This window comes from Canis lupus, chromosome 9 (genome assembly GCF_003254725.2).
Source record: "Canis lupus dingo isolate Sandy chromosome 9, ASM325472v2, whole genome shotgun sequence".
NCBI classification, from domain to species: Eukaryota; Metazoa; Chordata; class Mammalia; order Carnivora; family Canidae; genus Canis; species Canis lupus.
The window spans coordinates 54428330-54454645 of record NC_064251.1 but is presented as its reverse complement, the minus strand read 5'-3'; the positions used below and the strand labels follow the sequence as shown (position 1 = coordinate 54454645).

Sequence of the window (26316 nt, the reverse complement as noted above, 5' to 3'; positions counted from 1 at the left end):
TCTGTGTGTGTGTGTGTGTGTGTGTCTTTTGTGAATAAATCAGTCTTTTTTAAAAACCCTGATATTTTATTTTATTTTTTAAAAGATTTTATCTATCTATCTATCTATTTATTTATTTATTTATTTGGGGGAGGGGAGGGAGAGCAGAGACAGGGAGAGAGAATCCCAAGCCAACTCCATGCCCAGTGCAGAGCCCAATGTGGGGCTTTATCTTACAACCCTGAGATCATTACCTGAGCTGAAATCAAGAGTCAGACATTTGACTGACTAAGCCACTCAGTGCCCCTAGAACTAATATTTTACTATTATTACCATAAAGACTATGTGACTATTACAACAGATGCAGAATACCAGCAGCTTTAAACAAGCTTGCTGTTCATTTCTCTCCTCTGTGACAGGCTCACATTAGCAGTCCTGGCTGTATATGGGCACTCCACAGGGTCAGACACCTTCATCTTGTGACTCCTTTTTTTTTTTTTTTTTTAAGATTTTATCTATTTATCCATGAGGGACAGATTTTATTTATTTATCCATGAGTGACAGAGAGAGAGAGGCAGAGACACAGGCAGAGGGAGAAGCAAGCTCCATGCATGGGACTCGATCCCAGGTCTCCAGGATCAGGCCCTAGGCTGAAGGCGGCGCTAAAACGCTGAGCCACCTGGGCTGCCCTGTTACTCTTTAAAATGTGGATTCTATCTCAATTCCAAATGGCCACTCTAGCTGTCCTGTCCTTGTGCAGGCAGTGGGGAGTAGAAAGGAGAGGAGTGGGGGAGGGCTGCCCATTCTTTTTAAGAAAGAGGCCCAGAAGTTGTATGTATCATTTCTGCTCATGTACATTTGGTTAAGACCTAGTGAGATGGTAATGTTGGGGTACAAGAGAGACCAGGAAACATAGTTTTTACTGTGGGGCCATGTGTCCACATGATCTACAAATTAGAGTTAATGTCTAAAACTTAGGGTTTGAAGGCAAGAGAGGAGAACAGATGCTGGTGACCATTGTTGGCTAGGCGGGTTCCTGTAACTAGCCTGCATGGGATTCCCATTAATTTTTCCTCAGAAGAAGTCTAGTTGATATGGAGTAATTGGCCTAAATTTTACTGAGAAGTTAACCTTTACTATTGTTTTAGAATTGCATTGGAATGCTCTTCTTGCTGAAATAGCCATAAATATGAATTATTATTGCTTAGGAAATGTGAAAATTAACTTAGCAGTTAAACCAATTTTGGAGTTGATTTTCTGAATATAGAGCTTATGCACCAGCTAGTCGATAGGGTGGCAGACAGCTTCTGCCAGTGACTTTGGAAGCTGGACTCTGTCATTTTCTTTTCAAGTGACTCTTTCCCTCCTGACATACCCTCATCTCCACTTACTGAGCAGTTTGTCCAGTGTTATCTGTAACCATTCTTTTCTGGTTAATATGTAATTTTGAATTAACATGCCCTATCTGGCGCTTTAGGAGGAAAAAGCAGTAACATTTTATTTTGAGATGCCATTGCTTTTCTAAGGACAACAGTCATTTCTAACAAGTGTAGGGAGAAATCTTCTGGCACCATTTGTCCTTTGTATACAGCTTTTAAAAACCTTGACAACAAAACAAATTGCTGCGGAATGTTTTGAAGAAACCAACATAAAACTCCTTTAGTGTTTCATTTCTAAGTTTTTCATCCTCACTAACAATTACTGACAAATTTGCCTTTCCCCAGGCGCAGCTCTGGCTGCTGAGAGGATCTTAATGCTGAGGGAGCCCATACTTGCATAGCCCATTTCAGCTGCCCCAGAGATAACCTGGATAAACACCAGCCCCTCCGAGAACCTCCTGATCCCTGCTGGGCCTTGCACTGTGGGGAGGTTCAGAAGACGTGTTTTCCTTCCCTACTGGCCTTTCTCTCTACACTCTCCAGCTGCCTGCCTCCCCCACCCCCAAGTAACGTGATCTCCCATGCCTGCTCACTGCTGGCCAGATTCTTTCAGTCTTAGAGAAAGAGAGGGAAAATTAACCACTAGTTTCCCAGGTCAAAGTGAACAAAACAAGCCAAAAGTAGCATTTCAAAATAAAAGGAGTCTTGCTTGCAAATAACCAGTGTTCGGGCTCTTCTTTTAGCAGTGTTTCTGCAAAAGCGCCTGCTCAAGTTTACATCATTCTACAGATAGTAGTCAAAGGTTTTTATTTTTGCAACATTGCTATTTTTTTTTTGTTTTATAGATATTGTAATTTTTTTTTTTTTTATTCGTGAGAGACAGAGAGAGAGAGAGGGAGGGAGAGGCTGAGACACAGGCAGAGGAAGAAGCAGGCTCCATGCCCGGAGCCCGAGGAGCCCGACGTGGGACTTGATCCCGGGACTCCAGGATCATGCCCTGGGCCAAAGGCAGGCGCTAAACCGCTGAGCCACCCAGGGATCCCCGACATTGTAATCTTTATTCAATATTCAAATTAAAGGCAAACAAACAAGAGTCTTTGGGATTTAAAATAAAATTGTTTGGCATTCATTTCAAAAGTTAACCAAAGTAAAGGGACAGAGACAATTCATGAAAATGTATGAAACCTCTTTGAGTTGAATTCAAGCACTTAGACTTTTTTTTTTTTTTTTGCACTTAGACTTTTAATGCAAATTATTCCAAACTATTTTTTGTTTCATAATACATCTGTTTATAACTTAACTTGTAAGTGGATTTAACTGGGTTTAGAGATTCAGGATTTGGTTGTTTCTTCACCACCAGCAATATTATGATTTAAGAGCTATAGTATGCAACAAATTTTAAATAGTTTTGCAGCCTGGTGTCCTAAAACTGGTCTGTCAGCTCTTGATTACGGGTACCTACCTACTCGGTGTGATATTAATGGAAAAAATCTAACAAAGGAGTTTGGAGATCTGGGTTCTTTTTCTGGCTCTGCCATACCTTACTGTGAGACCTCTTGCAAGTTATCTGTACCTCAGTCGTCTCATCTATTAAAATGAGCAAAATAGATTCTGATTAAAAATGAATAAAGATTGAAGACCTGTTTTTATCTCCATTTGCTCCCCATCACTGAAATGATAATAATTTTTTTCATTTTTTAAAAAAAGATTTTATTTATTTATATGAGAGAGATCATGAACGGTGGGGAGAAGCAGACTCCCCACTGAGCAGGGAGCCCCATGTGGGGCTCTATCCCATGACTTGAGCCAAAGGCAGATGCTTAACTGACTGAGCCACCCAGGCACCCCAAAGGAGTTTTTTCTTCTTCTTTTTTTAAAGATAGATTCATTCATTCATTCATTCATTCATTCATTCATTCAGGAGAGAGACAGAGACATAGGCAGAGAGAGAAGCAGGCTCCTTCCTCGGAGCCCAGTGCAGGGTTCCTTCCTTGGACCCTGGGATCATGACCTGAGCCGAAGGCAGACACTCAACCACTGAGCCACCCAGGCATCCCAAGATTTTTTTCAAAGTGAAAATTCATAAGGGCAAAAAGAACCAAAAAAGATAAAGTAGATTAAAAAAGTGAACACATTTTTGAAAATGGAAGGCAGTCAAAAGCAAATTGAAGCCTAACCTCTTCTGAGAAAGACATTAGAAGTGAGCACTGGCTCACTGGTAGGCAGAACACGTGATGCTTGTTAAGATCCTGAGAAAAAGGGGATTCCGTGGGTGGCTCAGTGATTTAGCACCTGCCTTCAGCCCAGGGTGTGATCATGGAGTCCTGGTATCGAGTCCCACATCCGGCTCCCTGCATGGAGCCTGCTTCTCTTCTCCCTCTATGCCCCCCACCCCCCACTCTCTCTCATGAATAAATAAATAAAATCTTAAAAAAAAAAAAAAAGATCCTGAGGGGGGAAAAAAATCAACGTTAGAGGCATTGGTACTACGGAAAGCAGGGAGTGGTGAGGTCTATAACTGAAATTGAGGGGATCAATTCAAAATCAGTAAAAGGAGTGTTTAGATTCTTCATGCTCCTCCTCAACTCTGTACAGCCGATGACCACCTCTTCTTCTTATCTGTTTGAGACTAGAAGTATTATACTGACAAATTACCCTGTAGAGGCTCTGGACTTGGGGGCATTATCCCCACCATGTAGACAAATAAGCCAAGGGGCTGAAAACAGTGGGGTAATAAACAAGAGCAGAATTTTTTTTTTTTTTTAAGTAAGCTCTGCTCAGCATGGGGCTTGAACTCACAACCCTCTAAGATCAAGCATCACATGTTCTGCCTACCAAGCCAGCCAGGCACCCCAAGCAGATTTATTTTTTTTTAAGTATGCATACTGAATAGTGAGATTCTCAGCCCTCTTCTAATAACTGTCAGCCAGGGCCCTAACAGAGAAGAGATGGAAAATTTCTTTTCTGAGGGAAAAAAAATTTGAATAGCCCTAGAAAAAGCCCTATAGACACCAACATTTGGGGATTCTCTTGATGGAAAAGTGAGCTCACCACCTTCCTTCACTGAAGTCCACCAATTGTTGTGCCCCTCCATACATATGTTTTAGTTCCTCATTTATTTATAATAAATGGATAATCACATTTCTCTATACGTTAAAGAAGAATCTGTAACATAGATAAAAGGTAAAACATTCACAGAAAAAAAGGAACTTGTTTGAAATAAAGACAATCCAAGAAACAGAAGAATTCAGAAGAACTTGTCTTTGCTGTCCTCAGAGAGATGTACTGCAAACATTAAATAACAGTAGTATTAAAGAGAATCATAATAATAGATAATGAGAATATCAGAATAATTATGAGCTCTTTAACACTGAGAACATTATAGCCAAAATTTAAAATTCAACAGAAGACTTAGACATGATAGCCTATTGCAGGAAGCAGAACATAAAGACAAGATGTGGACAATGAGAGAGAACAAATAAGAAAATTGGAAGCACAGTCTCAGGGCTTCAGTATCCATCTGATAAGAGTTCCAGAAGGAAAGAGCCAAAAGAAAATGAAGGAGAATTTAGGAGATAGTAAGTGTCAGGGAAAACCTCAAAGTGAGTGTTCTCCAGAGCTAACTGACTTAAATCTTCAAATTGGTTTGGCTCCTGACTGCCAGCATGATAAAAGACTCACTCTTAGCTGTATCATTGTGAAATTTCAGAACACCAAGAGTATAAAAGGATACTCTAGAGTTTCCAAAGAGAAAAACAGGTTCATATATAAAGGATCAAGATTTCGAATGGAATTGCATATCTATACTGTACTGTCAACTAGAAGCTAGTGGAGAAACATTTCAAAATTAAGCAGGAAAAATTAATTTTAACCTAGAATTCTATACCCAGCCAAACTGTCAGAATAGAATAGAAGAAAGGCATTTTTTGGAATGAACCCCTCCACCCCAGTTTTGCAGGAAGCCAGCAAAATGAGGATATAAATCAATAAATAGAACTTAGGGGGCACCTGGGTGGCTCATTTGGCAAGCGTACAACTCTTGCTTTTGGCTCAGGTCATGATCTTGGGGTCACTGGATCAAGCCCCAAGGAAGGCTCCACGCTTTTAGCACTTAGTCTACATGTCCCTCTCTGTCTGCTTCTCCCCCACTTGCATGTTCTTTCTCCCTCAAATAAATAAATTAAAATCCTTTTTAAAATAAATAAAAATAAATAGAACTGAGAATGTTTTAAGTGTTTTAGTGTTTGGAAAAAATACTACTAGGGGTTTGACAGATCTTTGAACTATTTGGGGGGTAATAATAAATTATAGAAGATTAACCAAATGAAAAAAAATCAAGGCAATTAATATTTCTTGATAAATAAAGGACACATTCATAGTATATTATTGATGGAACAGTGAACAATATATCATCACAGTAATGTCAATACTAACTATTGACTTAACCAAAAATTGTGATTTTACTGTTTAGGGAGGTTGGGATACTACTATAATAAGTTAATAAATAATGTGGAAAGCTGATGAATCTGGAAACAATATGAGGATATTAGTTAGAAATCTGAAGGAGGCTGCTGGCCTCTGGGGCAGCAGACTGGGGGATGGAGTCAGGGGATTGCTGTGTTTATTACGAAACTTGGTTCTATTTGATTTTTAATCTCATATGTATATGATTTTGATTAAAATTAAAAATAATAAATAAAATGAGCACACTAATAATAGTTTCCTCTTAGAGAAAAATTAGCATTTAATAGTTGTGCTTGACTTGTTAATTATAAAAATGTAGTAGAGTGTTACTATAATGAGATTTTCTAGGAAGTAGATTTATTCTAATGATAGTTCAAATTTGGCCCTCAACTAAGAATCGTGGCTCTGGAAATACCAAGGGAACTAACAATTAGTGTTATCTGAAAGATGGTCCTGTGTGCAGCTAGTCCTGTGTGCAGCATCAAGTCCTGGGCCTGAAATAGGCCCCCATTAAAGATGTGGGGTGTGATTTGCCACAAAGCTGTGGTTGCAGTCCCTGGCTTTAGGATGAAAGGTAGGATTCCATGACATTTCAATTTTAGTTGCTACTCCTACTCCATAGCTAGTGTTTCTTTTCCCTAATAAAATAAATGGATTCCTTGTCCCTTGGAAAACCTCCAGACTACTTTCACTCCCTCAGACTGTGCTTTCTGGAATCATTTTCACATATCACATTTGTTAATTTTAGCTCTTGACTTAGTCCCAGTAAGACTTAGGCAGGAATACAGACCATCATCTGATCTGGTAAGAGGGCTCTTTTGGAAATAACAATAGCTACTGTTTATGGAGCCCCTTCCATATGTTGTTTCTAATCTTCATAACCCTGTGAGATAGCTCGTCTCCCCCAGCCTTACAGTTGAGACAGTAGAGGCCCTGGGAGGTAAAGTCATTTATCCAAGCCACCACAGTGGATGGCAGAGGTGTAGCTCAGAGCTAGGCTGTGTGATGTAGCTCACTCAGCATCCACTGCATTGCCTCCCCCAGTTTAGAGTCAGCGGGCCTTCGTGACACTTAACCCCCAGAAAACCTATGAGACAAATAGTACTATCTCCCAGAAAACCTATGAGACAAAGAGATGCCTGTGTGTCCTTAGACAGTGGCCAAAATGGATGTGACTGATATGGCCGCATTTTGTCCTTCATTTGGACATACACTGGACCCCACAGAGCTAGAGAACCCAGCAGGCTGTCACGGGAGAGTGTTTGCAAGTGGACTTTGTTGACAGGTGCATATGAAATAGCATGCACATGCCTCAAGATCTCTGCTCTCAGCACCTGCCCCCTTCAAGTTATTGGCTGGGCTGCAAACAGTGGAGGGGGTCAGTCACATTTGGGATCATTTGGTCTGGGGGTTCCCAAACCAGGCCCCATGTCAGATTCGCCTGTCTTCTTTCCATCCCTATCCTCATCCTGCAGCTCCTGCATCCTTCCTCCTGCCACCTTCTCTTGGCCCATTTCTGCCCTCCCTTTAAAAAATATATATATTTTTTATTTATTTATCCATGAGAGACACACAGAGAGGCAGAGACATAGGCAGAGGGGCAGAGGGAGAAGTAGGCTCCCTGCAAGAAGCCTAATGTGGGACTCAATCCCAAGACCCCAGGATCATAACCTGAGCCAAAGGCAGATGCACAACCACTGAGTCACCAGGTGCCCCATCTGCCCTCCTTTTAAATAGGACTGAACTCCAAACTTTAAAAAAAATAGTCTTTGGCTAAAATCTTAAGAAAGGGTCTTCTTTTGATAACTTGTTCTAGAATTATACATTTCCTAGATCCAAAAAAATTGCCTTCAAGGGAAAAAATTTTAGAAATACCTATTCCTGGGCAGCCCGGGTGGCTCAGCAGTTTAGCGCCGCCTTCAGCCCAGTGTGTAGTCCTGGAGACCTGGGATTGAATCTCATGTCGGGCTCCCTGCATGGAGCCTGCTTCTCCCTCTGCCTGTGTCTCTGCCTCTCTCTCTCTCTCTCTCTGTGTCTTTCATGAATAAATAAAATCTTAAAAAAAAAAAAACTATTCATCTTTGTCCTATTTCCAGTGAAAACAAGAAGCAACTCTTCTCTCTTCTAAAACAGTGGTTTTCAACCTTAAGTATGCACACAGATCATCTGGGGAACTTAAGATACAGCCCATTCCATATTCTTATTCTAAAGGGCTAGAAAGAGAACCAAGAGTCTGTATTTTATTTTATTTATTTATTTATTTAATAGAGAGCTTGCACATGCGAGTGTGTGCATGAACGAGGGGAGGGGCAGAGGAAGAAGGAGAGAACCGCAAGCAGGCTCCAGCCCAGTGGGGAGCCTAATGTGGGCTTCCATGACCCTGAGATCATGACTTGAGCAGAATCCAAGAGTTGGACACTTAACCAACTGAACCACCCAGGCACCTGGCCCTGAGTCTGCATTTTAAGGAGGTGCCCCAGGTGATTCAAGATAGGTTGTCTAGAGGCACCTGGGTGGCTCACTTGGTTAAGTGTGTGCCTTCCGCTCAGGTCTTGATCCAGGATCCTGGGTTGGAGCCCCACATCAGGCTCTCTTCTCAGCAGGGAGCTTGCTTCTCCCTCTCCCTCTGCCATTCCCCCTGCTTGTGCTTTCTCTCTCTCTCTCAAAGAAATGAATAAAATCTTAAAAAAAAAAAAAAAAAAAGTTGTCCATGAGGGCGCCTGTTAAATAGTTGTAATTCTCTGAATTGTTTTCTTTTAAAACATTCTAACAGTTAATTATTTTTATTTCATCCTCTAGCTTTGCTCATATTATCCTTTCACTTAAATTGAAAATTATGTGGCGGTTTAGAAAGGTCAGGGGCTTTGGACCATACTACTTCCAGGCTGTGTGGATTTGGACAGAACCATCTCCCGGCTTCATCAAGTTTCCTTACCTATGAAATGGAATTAAACTACACAAACTTCATGGGATTGTTGTGACTCTTGTGCCTGGAACATTTCAGGCACTTATTAAACATCTGTTTCTTTCTCAAACTGAATGCAAAGGAGCAAACAAGTTAGTTCACAGTCTTTTTCATTTATTTGCTTGTTTAAGTTAATGCCTTGTGGGTTTAAGGTTGCTTAAGGGGAAGCTTTCTTGGGCCTTTTTTCATTCGAAGAAGCTTGAAGTTCTTCTTTATTTGCATATAACAGTGCTTTTTGTATCTTGCAAATCAGTTTCAAAACCATCAAAAGCTGGATCTGGAAAGAATAGTTTGATATGGTAGTGTACAGTTTGGCAGAATTTTCAGTATTCGTTGTTGCTAATTCATTGTTTTGCCAGACCTGTTGATGCATGGTTTTATAACTAAATTTTAAAAGATTTGGACACAGTTTATAAGCATTACTCATTTTAGGAGGACTTAGGATAAGGTCATTGTAGACTCACAAAGAGAATATTGGTAATAGTTATTAGCTTTTTATTTTTTTTAATTTATTTATGATAGTCACAGAGAGAGAGAGAGAGAGAGAGAGAGAGGCAGAGACACAGGCAGAGGGAGAATCAGGCTCCATGCACCGGGAGCCCGATGTGGGATTCGATCCTGGGTCTCCAGGATTGCACCCTGGGCCAAAGGCAGGCGCTAAACCACTGCACCACCCAGGGATCCCTCATTAGCTTTTTAAAATAAACTTATATCCACTATAAAGTACAGGACATGCAAACAAATATCTGGGCCTATATTAACTGATAGTATTCAAGGATATGGTTAAAACCACAAAAATGCCTATCAATGTACAATCCTTGGCCATAACCTGTCAATTTGGATCTAGTTCTTTAAATCTGAAGTGTTGTATCAATGACAAACTTTATTATAGTTTGGTCCAGAGCCCTTGAGCTTTCCAAAATGGCACCAAAACAGATGCTGTATTTTTCAGTTTGTATTGGTGGCACCCTTTGAATTTTATTTTTGGCTTTAGCCTTGGAGTTTGAAAGTTTTAAAACAACACTAAACAAATCAGCAGTCACTACCTGTGGGCTCTCTAGCAGAATGACAGTGCCTCGGAGAACCTAGATAAGCACCCACTGTTAGTACACTTGTCACTTGTGTCTCCAGGTGGTGGGAACTGTGTACTTGCTTCCCAGCTTGTGCCTTCCTGGGTACTAATGAGGCCTGAGCTGGTAGCACAGCACTAACCATGCATATTGGTCCACTCAGTTGCAGTAAAAACACATTTTGTACATTGATCAGAATTTGGTAGGACACTTGTGAAAAGTTGATGATGCTCTGGCTGAGAGCTCCTGTGATATACACTAGTCATGTCCAGTCCAGTTGTGAATTTTTATATGCTATATTTGGCAGATCTACATGAAGATCTTGTTACTTAGCCATTCTAAGATATCCAGATTTTTGTTGTTATAGAATAGCCTGGAAAGTACAACAAATGAGTCCAGCTTTGCCTTCTGGGGTTGACCACTCACAGTCAAGGGTCTCTAAATAAACCAGCACTTCCTCTGGTATATATGATGTTAGCTATTTAACCTAAAATAGAGAAATCCAAGGCTTTAATCTATTTGAAATTTACTGTTGATGGGAGGGGGCTGTGTAATCCACTGATCAGGAGCCTGATTCTTGGAACTGGCAAAGCAGAGTTAGTTTCCAACTATGGTGCCTTGGGCAGGGTGCTTGACTTCTTTGACCATCAGGTTTTTACCTGAAGAATCCGGATAATCTCTTTTCCTCACAGGATCATTACGCAAATGCAGTGTTATGATGAATGGACTATGTTTCTCTTAAGTGTCTGACACACACTAAGGACACATCCTCAGTACACATCCTCTCATTATTCATCTGTTCTAATACGTGAGCTACATTAACTTTTCTCTCTGTTGCAGTTATCTGACACTCTTTATTAAATAAATAACTTTTCTTATTGTTATTGAAGTATATCTGATTTTCATTTGATTATTTGGTTTATTGGGTTCCCTGTTACTTCCCATCCATCTAGATTTCTGGCTTTGTGCCAAATATTAACTATTGTGATTATTGTTATTTTTTGTTATAATAATGTATATTGTCAGTCCTAACCAGAGTTCTAAAGATTTCAGCCCTCTACAGCCATGAAATGAGTTTTAAATAATGGTGCCTGTGGCACTTACCAAACAAGGGAAAAAAGTTTCCAGTTGAAGAAAATAAGGCCAAGCAGGGATGAGGGCCCTGCCTCTCTGATGGGTCTTCGTGGAAGCTGAATTTCCTTTACATATAATCAGAAATTATGTTTTAATTCAAACCGATCTCTCTTCCGTTTCCAGCCACCTCCTAGTCTGAATGTATGATTTAACTAATGTCTTAAATACCTGTGAGGTTGTCATGTGGGCTCTAGCTCTCTGATTATTCATTCTTTATACACCCACTGAGTTAGCCTTAATCACTGTCAACTCAGTGAACATAAGTGAGACCAGTATTGGTAACTGCAGAGGAATTTGCGTTATTCGCCAGCATTTTTGCGACACATGGTTTGCCAGAGCCCCTCGCACCAGCGTGGTTCGGCTTTAAGCCGCGCAGGTTGGGGGCATCTCGCCACAGAGATGCTCGAGTTTCCAAAGGTGGTGCTAAGTAGGCCCGCGCCCCCGGCAGCTCGAGTAGCCAGTCTGTCTTGGGCCATTAGGACTTGCCATCGTTGAGAACCACTCATTGCTGTACCTAAAAACAGCCCCTCTGTTGACACAGAACCCGTCCCCGGGTTGGTTTTGGGCCTCGGCAGAGGGCCAAGGCCGGGGTGGGCCTGGCGGTCGCCGGGAGGACTGGGGCCGGCCGGCGCGGCGCCGAGGGGGTTAAGGCGGCGGCTGCAGCCGCGGCGGGGGCGGGCCTCGCGGGCCGGGCTCGGGGCCCTTTGTTAACAGGCGCGTCCCGAGCGGAGACGGAGACGCGGCCGCGGCCATGGGCTGGCGCGCAGGGCGGCGGCGAGGCGGCGTGGCGGGGCCGCCGGGGCGCGGGAGGGCGCGCGGGGCCAGCGGGGCGCGCCGGACCTGAGGGCGCGGCGCAGCGAGCCCGGGGGTGCCGGCCCCCACGCCGCCGGCACGCGAAAATGTTGGAGATCTGCTTGAAGTTGGTGGGCTGCAAATCCAAGAAGGGGCTCTCTTCCTCCTCCAGTTGTTACCTGGAAGGTAAGCGCCGGCAGGCGGGAGCGAGCGGGTCGAGGAGGCCTCGGGGCCTCCGGTCGGGCCTTCCCGGGCGGCGCCCGCGCGCGCGCGCGCGCGCGCGCTCCCTCCCTCCTCGCCTTCGCCCTCGCCCTCGCCCTCCCTTCCCTTTCCCTTTCTCTCCCTTCCTCCCTCTCTTGCTCTTTCTGTGTCCTGCGACCGCGCCTGGGCGCTGCGGGCGGAGCGGGAGGGTGTGGGGCTCCGGTCCCCGCGCCCTAACCCCGGGAGAGCCACGCCAGGATGGCTGTGTCGCCGGGCCCCCAGCCCCGGGGCTCTTCCCGAGAAAGTTTGAGAAAGTGCGCTCTATAGGCCCGAACGGCCGTGTGAGCCCACGTTGTGGAATTTTTACCGTTAATTGGGAATTATGTGTCAAAAAGGTCGACCCGTGTTTGTGAAACATGTGACTTTCGTTAAGGATCGTGTACAAAGGAATACGGCTCTACCATTTATGGATACGAAGTTCAAGCAATCTTTGTACCCCACACCCCACTCCCACAACCCCCAGCCCAGTGTTATCTATAGACCACGCAGAGGTCTTAGGAATTCTTCCTTTTCGGGGAGAGTCGGGGGAAGCGAAATTTACAAATTTTAGGAAGGCTTCGTGAATGAGTACCAAGTACTTGGGGGAGGGGAGCCTCATGTTAAGTTCGCTCCATAAAGTGCAGAGCCAGGCGCATCTTACTTTTGCCTTCTTTCCATTCTGCTTTGCTTCTCTCATCTCTGTGTTCATCTTTCCTGTTGTCTTTCCTTTCCTGTGCCAGTAACAACTGAAAAAAAGTGAACTGGGGACGGTGCGTCGTCATTTTGTAACTTCGAGTGGACCTGAAATCGATGTGACTTAGGGACTGGTCATCCCAGACGTAATCCTGCTGGCATTTCTCTGTTGTTTTCACTTAGGACTTAAAATAGGAAAAGAAACTTAAAGCTCATTTTAGAACAAGTAGAATTTCTGCTATAGTGCCATGAAGTTCTAATGTTTTTCTTTTGAAAATGAAAGAGAATAAACGGAGGCCTCATAAATGGTTAACTTCTCTTCCTTACAACTTTTTTTTTTTTCACCCCACAATCCTCACTGGGCACTGTTTTGTTTTGTTTTGTTTACTTTTTAACTTGAGGGCCTGCCTGGAGTCACAGAAGCAGCTTAAACCTTAAGCACCAGTGAGGTAGGTAAAACCTGTTTGCCTCTGCTGCCACAGTATGTGTATGTACATCGATCACTTCCCTGTTTGGGATGTCCCCTTCCCTTGGAGCAGGCCCACAAAATCCAGCATTTGGAAGGAGGAGACAGTTTATTTGTCCCTAAAAGTTGGCATCTAAAGCAGCCAAAATCATCTTCAGTTAATCTGTTGCTTATTTTCCAAGTTGCTCAGAATTCTGAACACATTCTCATTTACATCTGTATCGAGTTAGTGTTAGGCATTATCATCTCCATTTTGCAGATGGACTCCTTTGGCGGAGTATATGAGCAGACTTTTGTAGCTGCAGAGCTAGAGGAAAGTTTAGGTCATAGCAGAGCTGTGATATTGTTTTCTTGGGGGTAAACTGGAGATTTAGTGTTGACCTGGCTGCTTTAATTATTGGGGCTTGTCGGGAGGAATCTAATCTAAAATGTTTTACTCCATTTTCCTCCATCCTGTCTTGAAATAATAATGTAGCCTCCCAAGTCTCAAAAAAATCCCCAGCTCTGGTACCACTGACTACCTTGATTAAAGCTGCCTCTAGGAAGGAATCACTGTAGGAATTTTTTCTTTTTACTGACTTTCCCTTATTTTGTTGGTATATTTAATTGGAGAAAGTAAATGGAATTACTCTTTTGTAAGTATAGAGAATTTAGTAATTGTTTCTTGAAGACTGGATGTGCTATTAGTCTCTTGGGGAGAACAGTTGCCAACATCTGGATAAGTAATCCAGCCTTTCGGTTTTTACTGACATCCTAAATCAATCAATCACTGTTTATTGACACCCACTCAGGGCTCAGGCAGCTCAGGCCACAGAGAGAATTGAATATGATCAAGTTTTCCATTCTGTCGAAGAGGATTCCACCTTAAATGCAACTTGATCACACATCTACTTGCTACCCAGGCCTGGCTGTCAAAGAAACAATTAAATACTTACTGTATGCCCAGCTTTGTTTCGGCATAAATTAAATACTTACTGTATGCCCAGCTTTGTTTCAGCATTCTGTATGATTTGGTTTGCTTGTTTCTCATGATGGCCCTGTGGTTAATTCCATTTAATAGATGAAGACTCTAAGTCACCAAAAACAAAAAGTTAGGAAACTTATCTGAGGTCACAGGGCCTCAGGCAAGTGGTGGTGTCGGGATTTGACATGCTGTCTGGTTCTAAAGAGCCCAGTTTTATGTGTTGTGCTTTACCAACTGTAACTGTGACCTTTGGGACTCTCTGTGGCTGTTAAAATAGTATCTTCAAGAAACACTTTTCTAGAAAACTAATACTGAAAAAAAATGATTATCTTTACCAATAGGATTATTTTTACCAATAAAAATTTTAAACATGTATTAAGATAGCTGTACTTGATAAAAAAATTCTAAAAGGTATTTTGTGAAAAGTACTTTGTATCCTATCCAGATTCGCTATACCCAGAGACACTCAGAGTTTCTCCTGTATCCTTCTGGAAATATTCTATGCACATAATAAGTATTTATAGTATTTGAATTTTGTGTTACAACTCTGTAAAAATGTATGTTTATAGAAGCATCTTTCACCATGACCACATTTAGCTTTACAACCTTAGGTCTACTTCAAACACTGAATTTTCTGATTATTCCTTCTCCTTACAGATGTGGAAGAAAATATGAACACTAGCCGTCTGAATTTGCTGTTTTTCCTACTTTTCTTTCATCGTGTTTGTATTTTGCATACATCATGCGTGACTGTTGTACATGAACATGCTAGTTCTGTAGTGTGGAATCAAAATTTAATATCTTGTGAAGTGAACTCTTCTTGAACTTTCAAATTTTATTTTAAGGGCCCGCTTTTAAATGCTTCTTTTCAGCAGTTAACTTTCTGGCAAATGCTTTATGTGGTGCCAGCCACACGGATACACTGTTAGAACTTCTGGTTCAGAGAATCTCATGCTCTCTTTCTAAACACTCTTTCCTGAGGTCATCACATGCTTCCCTTGTTTAGTAACAAAGAAAATGTGAGACTCTTTCAGGAACCTAATAGAAAGCCAGCCAGTCCTCTGGTTTGAGGTTAGGCTAAAATTGTGGAGCCTTTCTGATGTGACACTCCTCAGCAGTAAGCGTTTCATACACATCCTCACTTAATTCTCACACACCAACACTATGTGGTTCTAGACAAGAGGAGGAGAAAGACCCTGTTCACTTTGAAATACTTTTCAGAAGTACTTCTGAATTTGGAGTCAGGAGATCCCAGTTTTTGTCTGACTCCTCAGCTTTTCTGCTTCTTGCTTACCTCTAAGAGCAAACATCCTCTCTCTAGCCCACCTTACAGAATTGTTTTGAGGATCTAGGAGATGATTCTAGTGAAAGTTTTAAAAACCAATAAAATGCTAAATATTTGTATTTATACCGACATAGGGTTCCTTTGAGATGATGTCCCTAGGTCCAGACGGCTCTGTTGTGAGGGTATAGCAGAAGTCCCATTCTCAAGTGAGGCATGCAGCTCCAAAGCCAGTGGCCTGGGCCTGGTTGCCAGCCATGCTTGCCTGCTGACCTGAGGCATATTGCTTTCCAAGCATCAGTGTTCTCATTTCTAAAATACAACTGAGTAGTAGTCTGCCCCTCGTTGAGTTAGGAGATCTGTGTGAAAGATTTCGTTTAAATTGTTCAGCCAATTCCTTCAATGGCAGAAGTCACAATAGAAGTGAGCTGAACCTACCGTAGTTTTTCTTAACAGAACAGTTTGTTTCCAAATTTGCTTTGATGCATAGAATGAATACTTCCTGTCACTGGTTTTGAGGATGAGTATCTTATCTTCCCTTTCTGTAATCCTTTCTTTCTTTCTCTCTCTCTCTCTCTCTCTCTCTGTAAATTTTACTTATTTGTGTAATCTCTACACCTAGCCTGGGGCTGGAACTTAATAGGCTCTTCTGACTGAGCCAGCCAGGCAGGCCCCTCTCTGATCCTTTCTTATGCCCATGGTGAATGTTTTAGTTGTGGAAGAAGAAATCCCACTGGTTCATGATTGGTATCATAATCTCTCCAGAGGCAGTATTTCCACAGCTCCAAATATGTGAAAACCGAACATCTTATACTACTCATTACCTTGTTCTAAAATCGTCATAATTTTGCCAGTGTAATCACTGATCTGAGATAGAAACAGGAAAAATTGTCTACAGATAAGTTTAAAAATATATGACAACATTGTACAACATGATGACTATGGTTAACAGTACTGTATATTTGAAAGTTGCTAAGAGAGTAGATCTTAAAAGTTGTCATTGTAAGGAAAAAATCTGCAACTGTGCGGTGATGGACGTTAATTTACTGTGATAACTGATAATTTCACAGTATCTACATGTATTAAGTCATGTACACCTGAAATTTATACAATGTTTTATATCAATCATATCTCAATAAAACTGGAAAAGATAAATATATACAACAAGAACTAAAGATCAAATGGGATATTGGAAGAATTTAACTTTTTCTCTGTAATAGTGGATCGTAATTAAACACGTTAAAAGATTTATAAAGTAAATTCTTAGATTTTTTTTTTTTTTTTTTATGGAAAATTCTAAGTCTGTAACAAGCAGACAGCCCATTGAACTCCTTGTACTCATCACCCAGCTTTCAAAATGACCAAATCATAGTCAATCTTAAATTTGCCCTCCTCAAACCACTGGCAGAGCATCAGTTTCATAACCTGAAGGTCCTGAGTCTGAGCCTCAGAGAGCATGGATTAAGTCACTTCTCATACTTAGCTGGGCCCAAGGTTACTGGTTAAAAAAAGAACACAGAGCACATTATGGTCAGTCTTGTTTTCTTGCCTCGTGAAGTTATAGTTCCAAAGACATTTGGGAAAATAGCTTGCTGATTACCAACACATGAGAGTCTAACTCTGCCCTCAGATGAGGAGAGTTGTTATTTTCTGAAATTGGCTCTCAGATCTTTCTTTCTTAACCCACATCATAGGTGCCTTGTTCTACTGTCTGTGGTGGTAGTGACAAGGAAGACAGACAGGTGAAGGAAACAGAAAAGCAGGTGGGGAATTAAAGAGGAGAGGGAGGCAGAGAAAGGCTGAGACCAAAACGAACACAGATGAGAAGGGGTATGGGGTACCGAAGAAGGATAGCCCAAGGCAGGCAGAGGAAGAGACCCAGAAGGGAGAAAGGGAAAAAGCCAAATTCTGAGAGAGAAGTGCAAAATGTTGAGTGGGAGCCATACGGACTGATGGACAGCCTGATGGACAGCCTGGTGCAAGGAAGCTACAGGGAGAGGTAGAGGAGTAACCTTAACTCTTCTTCCATCTCCTGCCCTCCCAGTCAAGAGAGCATCAGCCTAGGCTTGTGGGGTTTGGTACAGATGAAGTGCTTGGCACAGTCCTGGCACCCAGTAAGCGACAGATAAATACTGGCTATTATTCTATTACAGTCGGTTGCATAAACTTGAACCTCATTGCTCTTAAATTTTCTTTAAAGGCCCAATCCGGGCAGCCCCGGTGGCACAGCAGTTTAGTGCCGCCTGCAGCCCAGGGTGTGATCCTGGAGACCCTGGATCGAGTCCCATGTCGGACTCTGCATGGAGCCTGCTTCTCCCTCTGCCTGTGTCTCTGCCTCTCATTCTCTCTCTGTGTCTCCATGAATAAATAAATAAAATCTTTTTTAAAAAAAAAAAAAAGACCCAATCCTTAGCAATCTTACCAGTCTTCAAGTGTAGCTAGTAGCACTGGACATTGCATACCTTAACATTGAATTTAAAGGTGGGTCATGGATAGAATTAGCCATTACTTTTGGGAACTCACATACCTTTTTTGGGTCACATTCGCTCAGATTAACAACAGGAATAATAATGGCTAACGAGACATCTTGGGGACATTACCTGCCATCAGGTAGCCCCTTTACTTCAGTGAGTCGAATCTAAACTGACCCAGGAGTCCTTGGTGACCCTTTTGGGGAGAACAGGAAATGTGAAATGAGTGCTTTCCAAACCATCCCCAGGCCCTGATGGCCCAGCAGGCAGAGGGGGAGGCTTTCAGTCGGCTGCAAATGGCCTGTGACAGAATAAAAATGCTTCCATGCTTAGTGGGCCCACTGCAGATGGTTTGAATCAGGGCCAGTGCAGGGATTCAGGGAACCATTGCTCACCCCACCCCACCCTGCCCCCGACAGAATGTATGTGGAGGTGCTGTGTGCCTGTTCTGGGACTATAATGAATCCTGTTTCTCTTGAAAGTGCAGAGAAATGGACTTCTATGTTGCCCTTGTTTTAGTATCTTGACCATGGTTTACATTCCATTAAAAAAAAAAAAAAAAAAAACTGCATTTCTGAGATCTTTACAAAAGCTTCCCTGGCAGCATGTCATTTCTTTTCATCCTGCTGTCTTTTTGCTGTTCTTACTGCAGGTTGACAGATAATTAAGGTACACTCTTCTGTCATGACTTAATATTTTACCTTGTTGCTTGAGACAGGTGCAGGGTGTTCTGTCTGTATAGCGGATGGTTACAGTAAACACCCAGCGGTGCTATATGCCCTGCCTTGCAGGAGGCAAGGGTTGAAGACTGTGGTAAGATCGCTGGGCTCTGTCCCAGAGTTCACACTGTCATGAGGACAATAATAAATGAGGGAGTACTTGCCCTAAGGTGCAGGGCCCTAGGGCCAGGTACCACACCTGGCATTTGTGCAGAAATTCCCTGCATGCAGTGTGCACGGAGCCTTTCTGACAGCCTGGCTAGGTAGACACCATTGTTGCCCTGTTGTGCAACTGGGAAATTAATTACTTCAAGACAGGGTGGACAGAGATTTAAATAAGTCTTGTTGGCCCTGGAGTCCAGGCTTACCAGATTTCCTTGCTGACAAGGTGAAGGGGAAGCAGTCAACTAGGGGGAAGCGATAGGGAAGAGAAAGGACCAGTCAAGCTCCATAGAGGAAGTGAGGTCAAGAGGATGGGGGGGAGTCAGCTGGGTCGGCATTTCAGGGAGAGTTAAAGGCACTTGTCAGGGTGCACATAAGATGCAGCCACAGGGTTTGTGTGGGGGAAACCACCAGAGAGGTTTAGAGAGGCTGGAATGGGGACCTAGGGGTTGTGGGAGAAGCTGGTCCCAGACCAGACCCTGAAGAGCCTTTTGTGCCCCCACTTTGGGAGCACGGACTTCTCCTGCAGTAGTAGTAGTAATGAAAACCCTAGCTGTCTTTGAGTGCCTGTTACCTGCTAGGAGTAGTGTCTTCTATGTTATCTGCAAACTGCTAAGGACCCTGCAAAGCACTTGACCGCTCTGGGCTTTCCCTTCTGCCTCTACCAGGAGCTATCTCCATGGGATTTTAACAGGAGAACCACTTGGTCAGTCTTAAATTTCAGAAAGTCCCCTCTGGTAGCAGTGTGGAGGCAGAGTGGAGTGGGGTAGGATTAAAGGCCTGGGGGTGTGGGGTGGGGGTGGAGGGAACCAGTAAAGGGGAACAAATCATGGGGATTTAGGAGGAAAAATGGTTACAATGTGAGTATAAACTTAGCTGAGATGAGGTGGTGGTGGGGTGTTGAAAATGGTGGGGTGTTCTCTTTATTATGCTCCATCTCCAGGAACTAGAGGCTTCTTTGACAACAGAGTCTTAGAAGGTAACAGAATTCTTTTTATTTTTTGCTTTCTGATAGAAGGAGGGGACTGTGTACCTTTCAGAAAGGTTTAATACTTGGACTGCTGATAGAGACCGAGATTAGCACGGAGAATTCTGTTTTCTAAACTTGACTGGCTAGGCACATTATAATGTAAACAGATTCCAGGGGAAATATTTAAACCTTGGGCTAATTTAAATAACTTTTTTACTCTTTATTTCTTAAGGGAGGTTTCTCTGGAAACCTATTTAACTTATTGCCTATAATGCCCATAAGTGAGAAGTGATAAAACTGCATCTATTTAAAAAGGAGTTTGCATAATTTGGACTTCTTGACTAATTTATAGCAGCCTCTTTTCTAGACCCATCTCCAGTTCAGATTATTTGGGTTCTACTGAACCACATCTGTAGTGTAGGAGTTGTTAACCTGGAAGGCCCTTGGGATCTGGGATAGAATTCAGAGGCTCCATGTCCTTGGAAGGGGAAATATTAGAACTTTATTTCACTAACCTCTAACTGAAAATTAGCGTTTCACTTTTTCTTAAGAATGTAACAAACCACAGTAATATTAGCAGGTACTTGTGACTTCATCACCAGTAAAACCAGCCGTTTCTTAGAATACTATCCAAGTGAGTGAAACATGCACAGATATTTTTAAAAAAAAAAAAAAAAAAAAAAGATATTTTTATGTCATCTAATGGTTGTAATTGTTGCTTACACATACCACTACTTGGAAATGATAGCAGTTACTCCTGGATCTTATTATTTTTTTTTTTTAAGATTTTATTTATTCATGAGAGACGCAGAGAGAGAGAGAGAGAGAGAGAGAGGCAGAGACACAGGCAGAGGGAGAAGCAGGCTCCATGCAGGGAGCCTGATGCGGGACTCCGTCCTGGGACTCCAGGATCACGCCCTGGGCCCAAGGCAGGCACTAAACCACTGAGCCACCCAGGGATCCCTGGATCTTGTTATTTAATGTGTTAACAAAGAGGCATATATTTAATGCATTAATAAAGAAGCATTGTATCACAATGCTTAATCTTAATTTTTAAGATTTTGAGGACTATTTCAGTATGTTTTCCTTTGCAGTCCTCCACATTCTCTGCATTTACAGACTTTATCCTGAGGCATACCCAGACATCACCAGAGGGGCCACAGCACAGTACAGATGAAGACCCCTCCCTTAGCAGCCTCAGGGTGTCAGGCTAGCCTTGGACCTCTGTGTTAGTCCTGCTTCCCTTGCTAAGCAGCGAGATCTTGTTCAGGATCCACATCCTTCCTGATGCCAGTAAGCTGGTCCTTTCACAACTTCTGGCCCTCAGTGTCTTGTTCTTATAATTTAGTCCACAGGGCAGTGCCTGCCTGTCTTCTCTCTGACTTCTGCCATTGAGGCTGTGTACGTTTTCATTAGCTGTGTTCCTCCCACAGGGACACAGGTCATGTGGTGATTCTTTGCATCATTACCACCTTGCCCTACCCCTGCTCCCAGCAGCTAACACAGTGTTTGGGGTGCTGGGAAAATTTTGTTGAGTGTGAAGATAAGACCAAGGCCATATTTAATAACTAAACTTATTTTTTAAATAACATTAACTGCTCTGGGTGAGGGTGTAAATTACAAAATAAAAAGACCATGTAGGATGTAGATAAAATGACTTTCATCAAGTTCAAATTATGGGAAATAATACTTTTCCTCTAAGCTCATATTATAAGTTGTATGAGATTGTTGTATACTGACTTGAGAATAGTCTGAGCATGATCTCATCAGTTGGAACCAAGTCTGAAATAAAACACGAAGCCTTCCCTCTTTTTTGAGGGATCTGTTTTATAGATTTCTGAATTACAGAGATTCCTTGAACTGGAGGGTAATAGTCAAAGGCCCACAAAGGAAATAAGAATAAGGCAACAAGGGTTTAAATAATTGAAATTGAACAAAAGTAAAGGGAATGTTTATCTGTTTATCATGCCTGACACACCCTGCCCTCTCCCCTCCCAACCCCAAAGGCCCAGCAGCCAATGAGCTGCTCTGCAAGAGGAGGGTGGCCTGGGGCAGGAGCACCTACAGGAAGGTGGAGGAACTTCCCAGAGGTGCAGTCTCCCTCCCCTCGAACCCCTGAAGTTGAGGAACATTTTACCTCTTCCTGTTGGCCCACAGAGGGGGTTCAGGGGCAGCTCCTGGAAGTCTAGACCAGATAGACCATATCAGAGAATCTTTTGTGAACTTTTCTGATCAGTGACTCACAACTTTAAGAAAGGATTACTTTCATATAAAAACGATTTTTAAATTGTGCTCTAAAGACCCCAAGCCGTTTCTTAGAATACTATCCAAGTGAGTGAAACATGCACAGGCCCAGTGAATTTTGTGGCATTATCCTTACTGGATTTTTTTAAACAGTTTGATATTCTCATGGTTGGAGCCATAGCTTTTTGGAGGCTTTTTATTTTTTTTTTTAAACCTATCACCGTTTTTGGTGTTTAACTGGCTAATTAATAATGACTTTTCCCGAGTTTTATGGGTGAGTGGAAGCCTTTCATGAACATTATACTAAAATAGCAAAAGGGTTTTAAAAGGAGTGAGAGGCACTTTTGAAGATATGAATCTTAAATAGATTTAGATATGACTCAGAAAGGATGCTGCAGAAAATGTTCACTAAAAAAAAGTAAGAGAATAATAGCAGATGCTGAAATTTCTCTCCCAAGACTTAAACAACAGCCAAAAGATCCACTGGAAGAGCAGAAAAGGGAAGCTATTTTGGGCATCTTTTTAGAATGAAGCCTCGGGGCTTCAGGGGTCTAACTTCCTGACAGTGGGCCTGGCAGGGAGTCCTCGCATTAAGCCAGGTTGAAGTACATTATTCAGTGTTGGCCTTGTAAGCTGTGATCATTTTTAAGGTTGACAAGCGTAGTTCACAATGAAATGAAGCAAGGAACTTGGCATTTATACATTGTGAGTCAATTTTGACATCAGCCTGGATTGGGACTTGACTGGAAGGTTTTGGTGTTGGGCTGTGGCTATACTTCAGGGTCTTGATCCAGAGGCATGCATGAGCAATACTTCCCTTTGGGCTTTGGCCATTAATTTGTGGAATGGAGCAAGAACTGGAGAGGAAAATCGAGAGACTGCCTTGGATTTCCTGCTGTCCATTGAATCAAAAAGCTGTGGGAGGCCCTTTCCTTCCTGACAAAGGGCTCATCCCCTCACATGAAATTCCCAGCAGCAGTCTCCATGTTAGGGACAGTCCCTCTTCAATCCCAGACTTGAAATCCACAGGCACCCCTGGGCGGGTATCCGCCTTCTGCCTAGTCCAGGTGTTTTCCAGGCCACTTCCCCTGATTATGTAACTTTGATCAAATCCAGATGCTGCAGAATGTTTGATAGAAGAGGTCAAATGGCAGTGGAGAAGAAAAGCATTTCTGTATTCATGACTTTGGTTTAATTTCCTGTGTGGGCCGGGGCTGCCAGAGTTGTGTGCTCATGGCCACGAGGTCGGGACTCCAGAGGGAAGCACGCAAATGTTTTTTCAGGACAGCTCCAGGAGATTCCCCCCCCCCCCCCCCCCCCCCCCCCCCCGCGCCCAGAGTTCTTTTTCAGGTTAGATTATCAATTAGGGAAGCATCAGCTGGCTCCTATTTATGATGGCAGTTTCTCTATTTTTGTGACTGTTTTCTGAATTACAAAAAACAATCCCCATTCATTGTGAGAAATAGGCCGTAATATAGAAAAGAATAAAGGAAATTGTATTTATTTATTTATTTATTTATTTATTTATTTTTAAATATTTTATTTATTTATTTGTGGGGACACAGAGAGGGCGAGACAGAAGCAGGCTCCTCACAGGGAGCCTGATGCGGTACTCCCAGGACCTCAAAATCACACCCGAAGCCGAAGGCAAACGCTAAACCGCCGAGCCACCCAGGCATCCCAAAATAAAGGAAATTTTAAGTTTGTAATCCCACCACCCCAAGTTAACTACTTTTAATGGCACTGTTAATACACACCACCCTGTGCTAATTACTGTTCACATTTTGGTGTAACTCCTGTACTTTTTCAGTTTTTACAAAATTGGGATCACCGTGTATATAACAGGTTGTAATAGCATTATTATGAATGTGTTCTCAAGCCAGTAGTTTTTTCTAAAAATATTTTTAACGGCTTTATGGATATATTCTGTATTATGGATGGACCACCTGCTAACTTGCCTTATGTTGATAGATATTTTGTGCTCCTCTTTTTCTGTGCTACTATTTAAAAATCAGTATATAGAAATAATGGTGTAGATCTCAGGGTAATTCCTAGAGGTGGATCAAAGGTTATGGAATGATTTAAAGATATGGTTTGTATTTCCAGTTGCCCTCCTAAAGTGTTACGGCAATTTCTACAGCAACCACTGGTATTTTATGAGAGTTACTTCATTGAGGTCTTAACACTGACTTAGATTCTAAAAAATGTATCTGCCAATTTGATGAAGAACTTGTATTTCTTTGATTACTAGCCAGGGCTAGCCTGCTTTCCAAGTTTAATGGTAATTTAAATTTTCTATAAATTGCTTATTCATGGTTTTGGTCCATTTTTCCATAGTGGAGGGATTTATCTATTTCTGTTGATATGCAAGACTACTTTTATGTTAAGAATCCTTAGGCTAATGGTGTTGCTTAATACAATGACATTAGAAGTCTTTTGACTGGCTTCCACTTAATCCACGGATTAGGTTGACCAGCATGCTCCACTTCCTATAAAACCTGCCTCCCTAGTGCCTACCGCCCATAGAACAGGGCAGCCACCCCACCGTCATCCTCTGTCACTCACTGCTCCAGCCACACCAAGATCTGGTTACGTTTCTTTCCAGATCTCCAGATACACTTGTTTTATTTACTGGGTTAATATGAAACCAGTGAAATGCAGGTGTAAAAAGAGAGTGGTTTCCATGATAGTCAGATGGATGCCTTAGACTCAGTAAAGGCAGGTGATTTTAAATGTTGCTGCCAGACCAGGTGTGAGTGAGCCAGCTGTAAGCAATTGGAAGGGACTGTGCTGGGGCCACAGAGCATATAAATCCCAGTCCTTCCTCGGCCGCCAGAAAACCGAAGCTGGAAGCCAGATAGATGATGGGGACAATCTCCAACTCTCACCACATACATACTCAGCCCCAAGAGGGCAGACCTTGTCCCTGCAGTCAAGGCCAGCAAGCCAGTGCACTTTCAAGTGGGAATGATGGATCACACATTTAAAAAAAAAAAAAATTCTCTGCCTTAACCAGCTTTTTTTTTTTTTTTTTTTAAGATTTTATTTATTCATGAGAGACACAGAGAGAGAGAGAGAAGCAGAGACACAGGCAGAGGGAGAAGCAGGCTCCCTGCAGGGAGCCTGACCTGGGACTCCAGGATCACACCCCGGGGCTGAAGGCAGCCGCTAAACCCGCTGCGCCACCGGGGCTGCCCCTTAACCAGCTGTATTTGGTTAATTGATCAATTCCTGATCACAATGGGTGCTAGGCTTGCTTTTCAAGCCCATGTAAAATATTCAAGAGACGAGGCCTAACTCATAACTAAGGCTTTTCTGCACTCTAGGAAGTGGCAGTGTTACAGACCCTCTTCCTTGAAATTCTCTTTGCCCTCATGATTCATACAGTGAGATTACCAAACATAATAATGACGTAGTTGGGGATTTACTCTTTTAGCAAAAACAGTTGCCGAAGGTTTACTTCAGTCAGTAGTATAAAAGCTAGTATTGAAAGACCCTAGTTGGGCAGCCCCTGATGTGGAACTTGATCCCCAGACCCAGAATCACGCCCTGAGCCGAAGGCAGACACTCAACCGCTGAGCCACCTGGGCATCCCCAAAGAGATATTTTAAAGAATGCCCATTTCTCAAAGTTCTCCAGTCCTGGTTCAGCCTCATCCCTCAGGTGTCTTAGATGTCTCTAGTGGTTTGTTTTGTTTTGAGGGGAAGTGAATACTGCAGAATCAGATCTATCCCTGTTATTGCCCAAGAAAAGATGTTTGGGGATTCTCTAAATCCATAAAGAGGGAAAATTTTAATTTTTCTCTTATTTTTTTAAAGATGTATTTATTTATTTTAGAGAGAAAGATTTGGCACAAGCCAGGGGAGGGGCAGTGGGAGAGGGAGAGAGAATCTCAAGGAGACTTCCTGCCTAGCACAGAGCCTGTTGCAGGGCTTAATCCCACGACCCTGAGATTGTGACCCGAGCTAAAACCAACTAACTGAGCCACCCAGGCACCCATACATAATTTTCTTACCATTTGGGTTTGGCTTACACATATGGGAAAATTAAAAGTTTCCCCTTATCCCTCCTTTTGTAAAGGTTGGTTTCTTATTATAGTTTCCTTAAATGAGTATTCCAATTTCAATCTAGAATATCCTATGACTGTTAAAAGGACCTACCTGGAGTTCATTTGCTGGCTTAAAAAAACTCTCATGTATATCACAGAAATTCTAGTGAGGTTGAGCATAGTTCAAGAAAAAAAAGAAAAGGAAAAAGATTTCAGGAAAAAATAATGAACTCTCTTTGACCCTGTAGTGAACAATAGCCACATGTACTTTAAG

The 26316-nt window shown here is 42.4% G+C and overlaps 1 protein-coding gene across 2 annotated transcripts in view; it reads left to right on the top strand.

Annotated features, from left to right (window-relative positions):
- The window catches only part of ABL1 (ABL proto-oncogene 1, non-receptor tyrosine kinase), a 143020-nt gene that overhangs the window by 83259 nt on the left and 33445 nt on the right, over nucleotides 1-26316 (top strand). Inside the window, exon 1 of one of the 2 annotated variants that reach the window (XM_025475501.3) lies at nucleotides 11798-11969. The exons of the other annotated variant lie outside the window; for it this stretch is intronic. Within the exon in view, the coding sequence (XP_025331286.1) occupies nucleotides 11891-11969 (79 nt within the window). The 5' untranslated portion in view covers nucleotides 11798-11890. Of the gene's footprint in view, nucleotides 1-11797; nucleotides 11970-26316 lie in introns of those variants that run through there. 2 annotated transcript variants of the gene reach the window in all.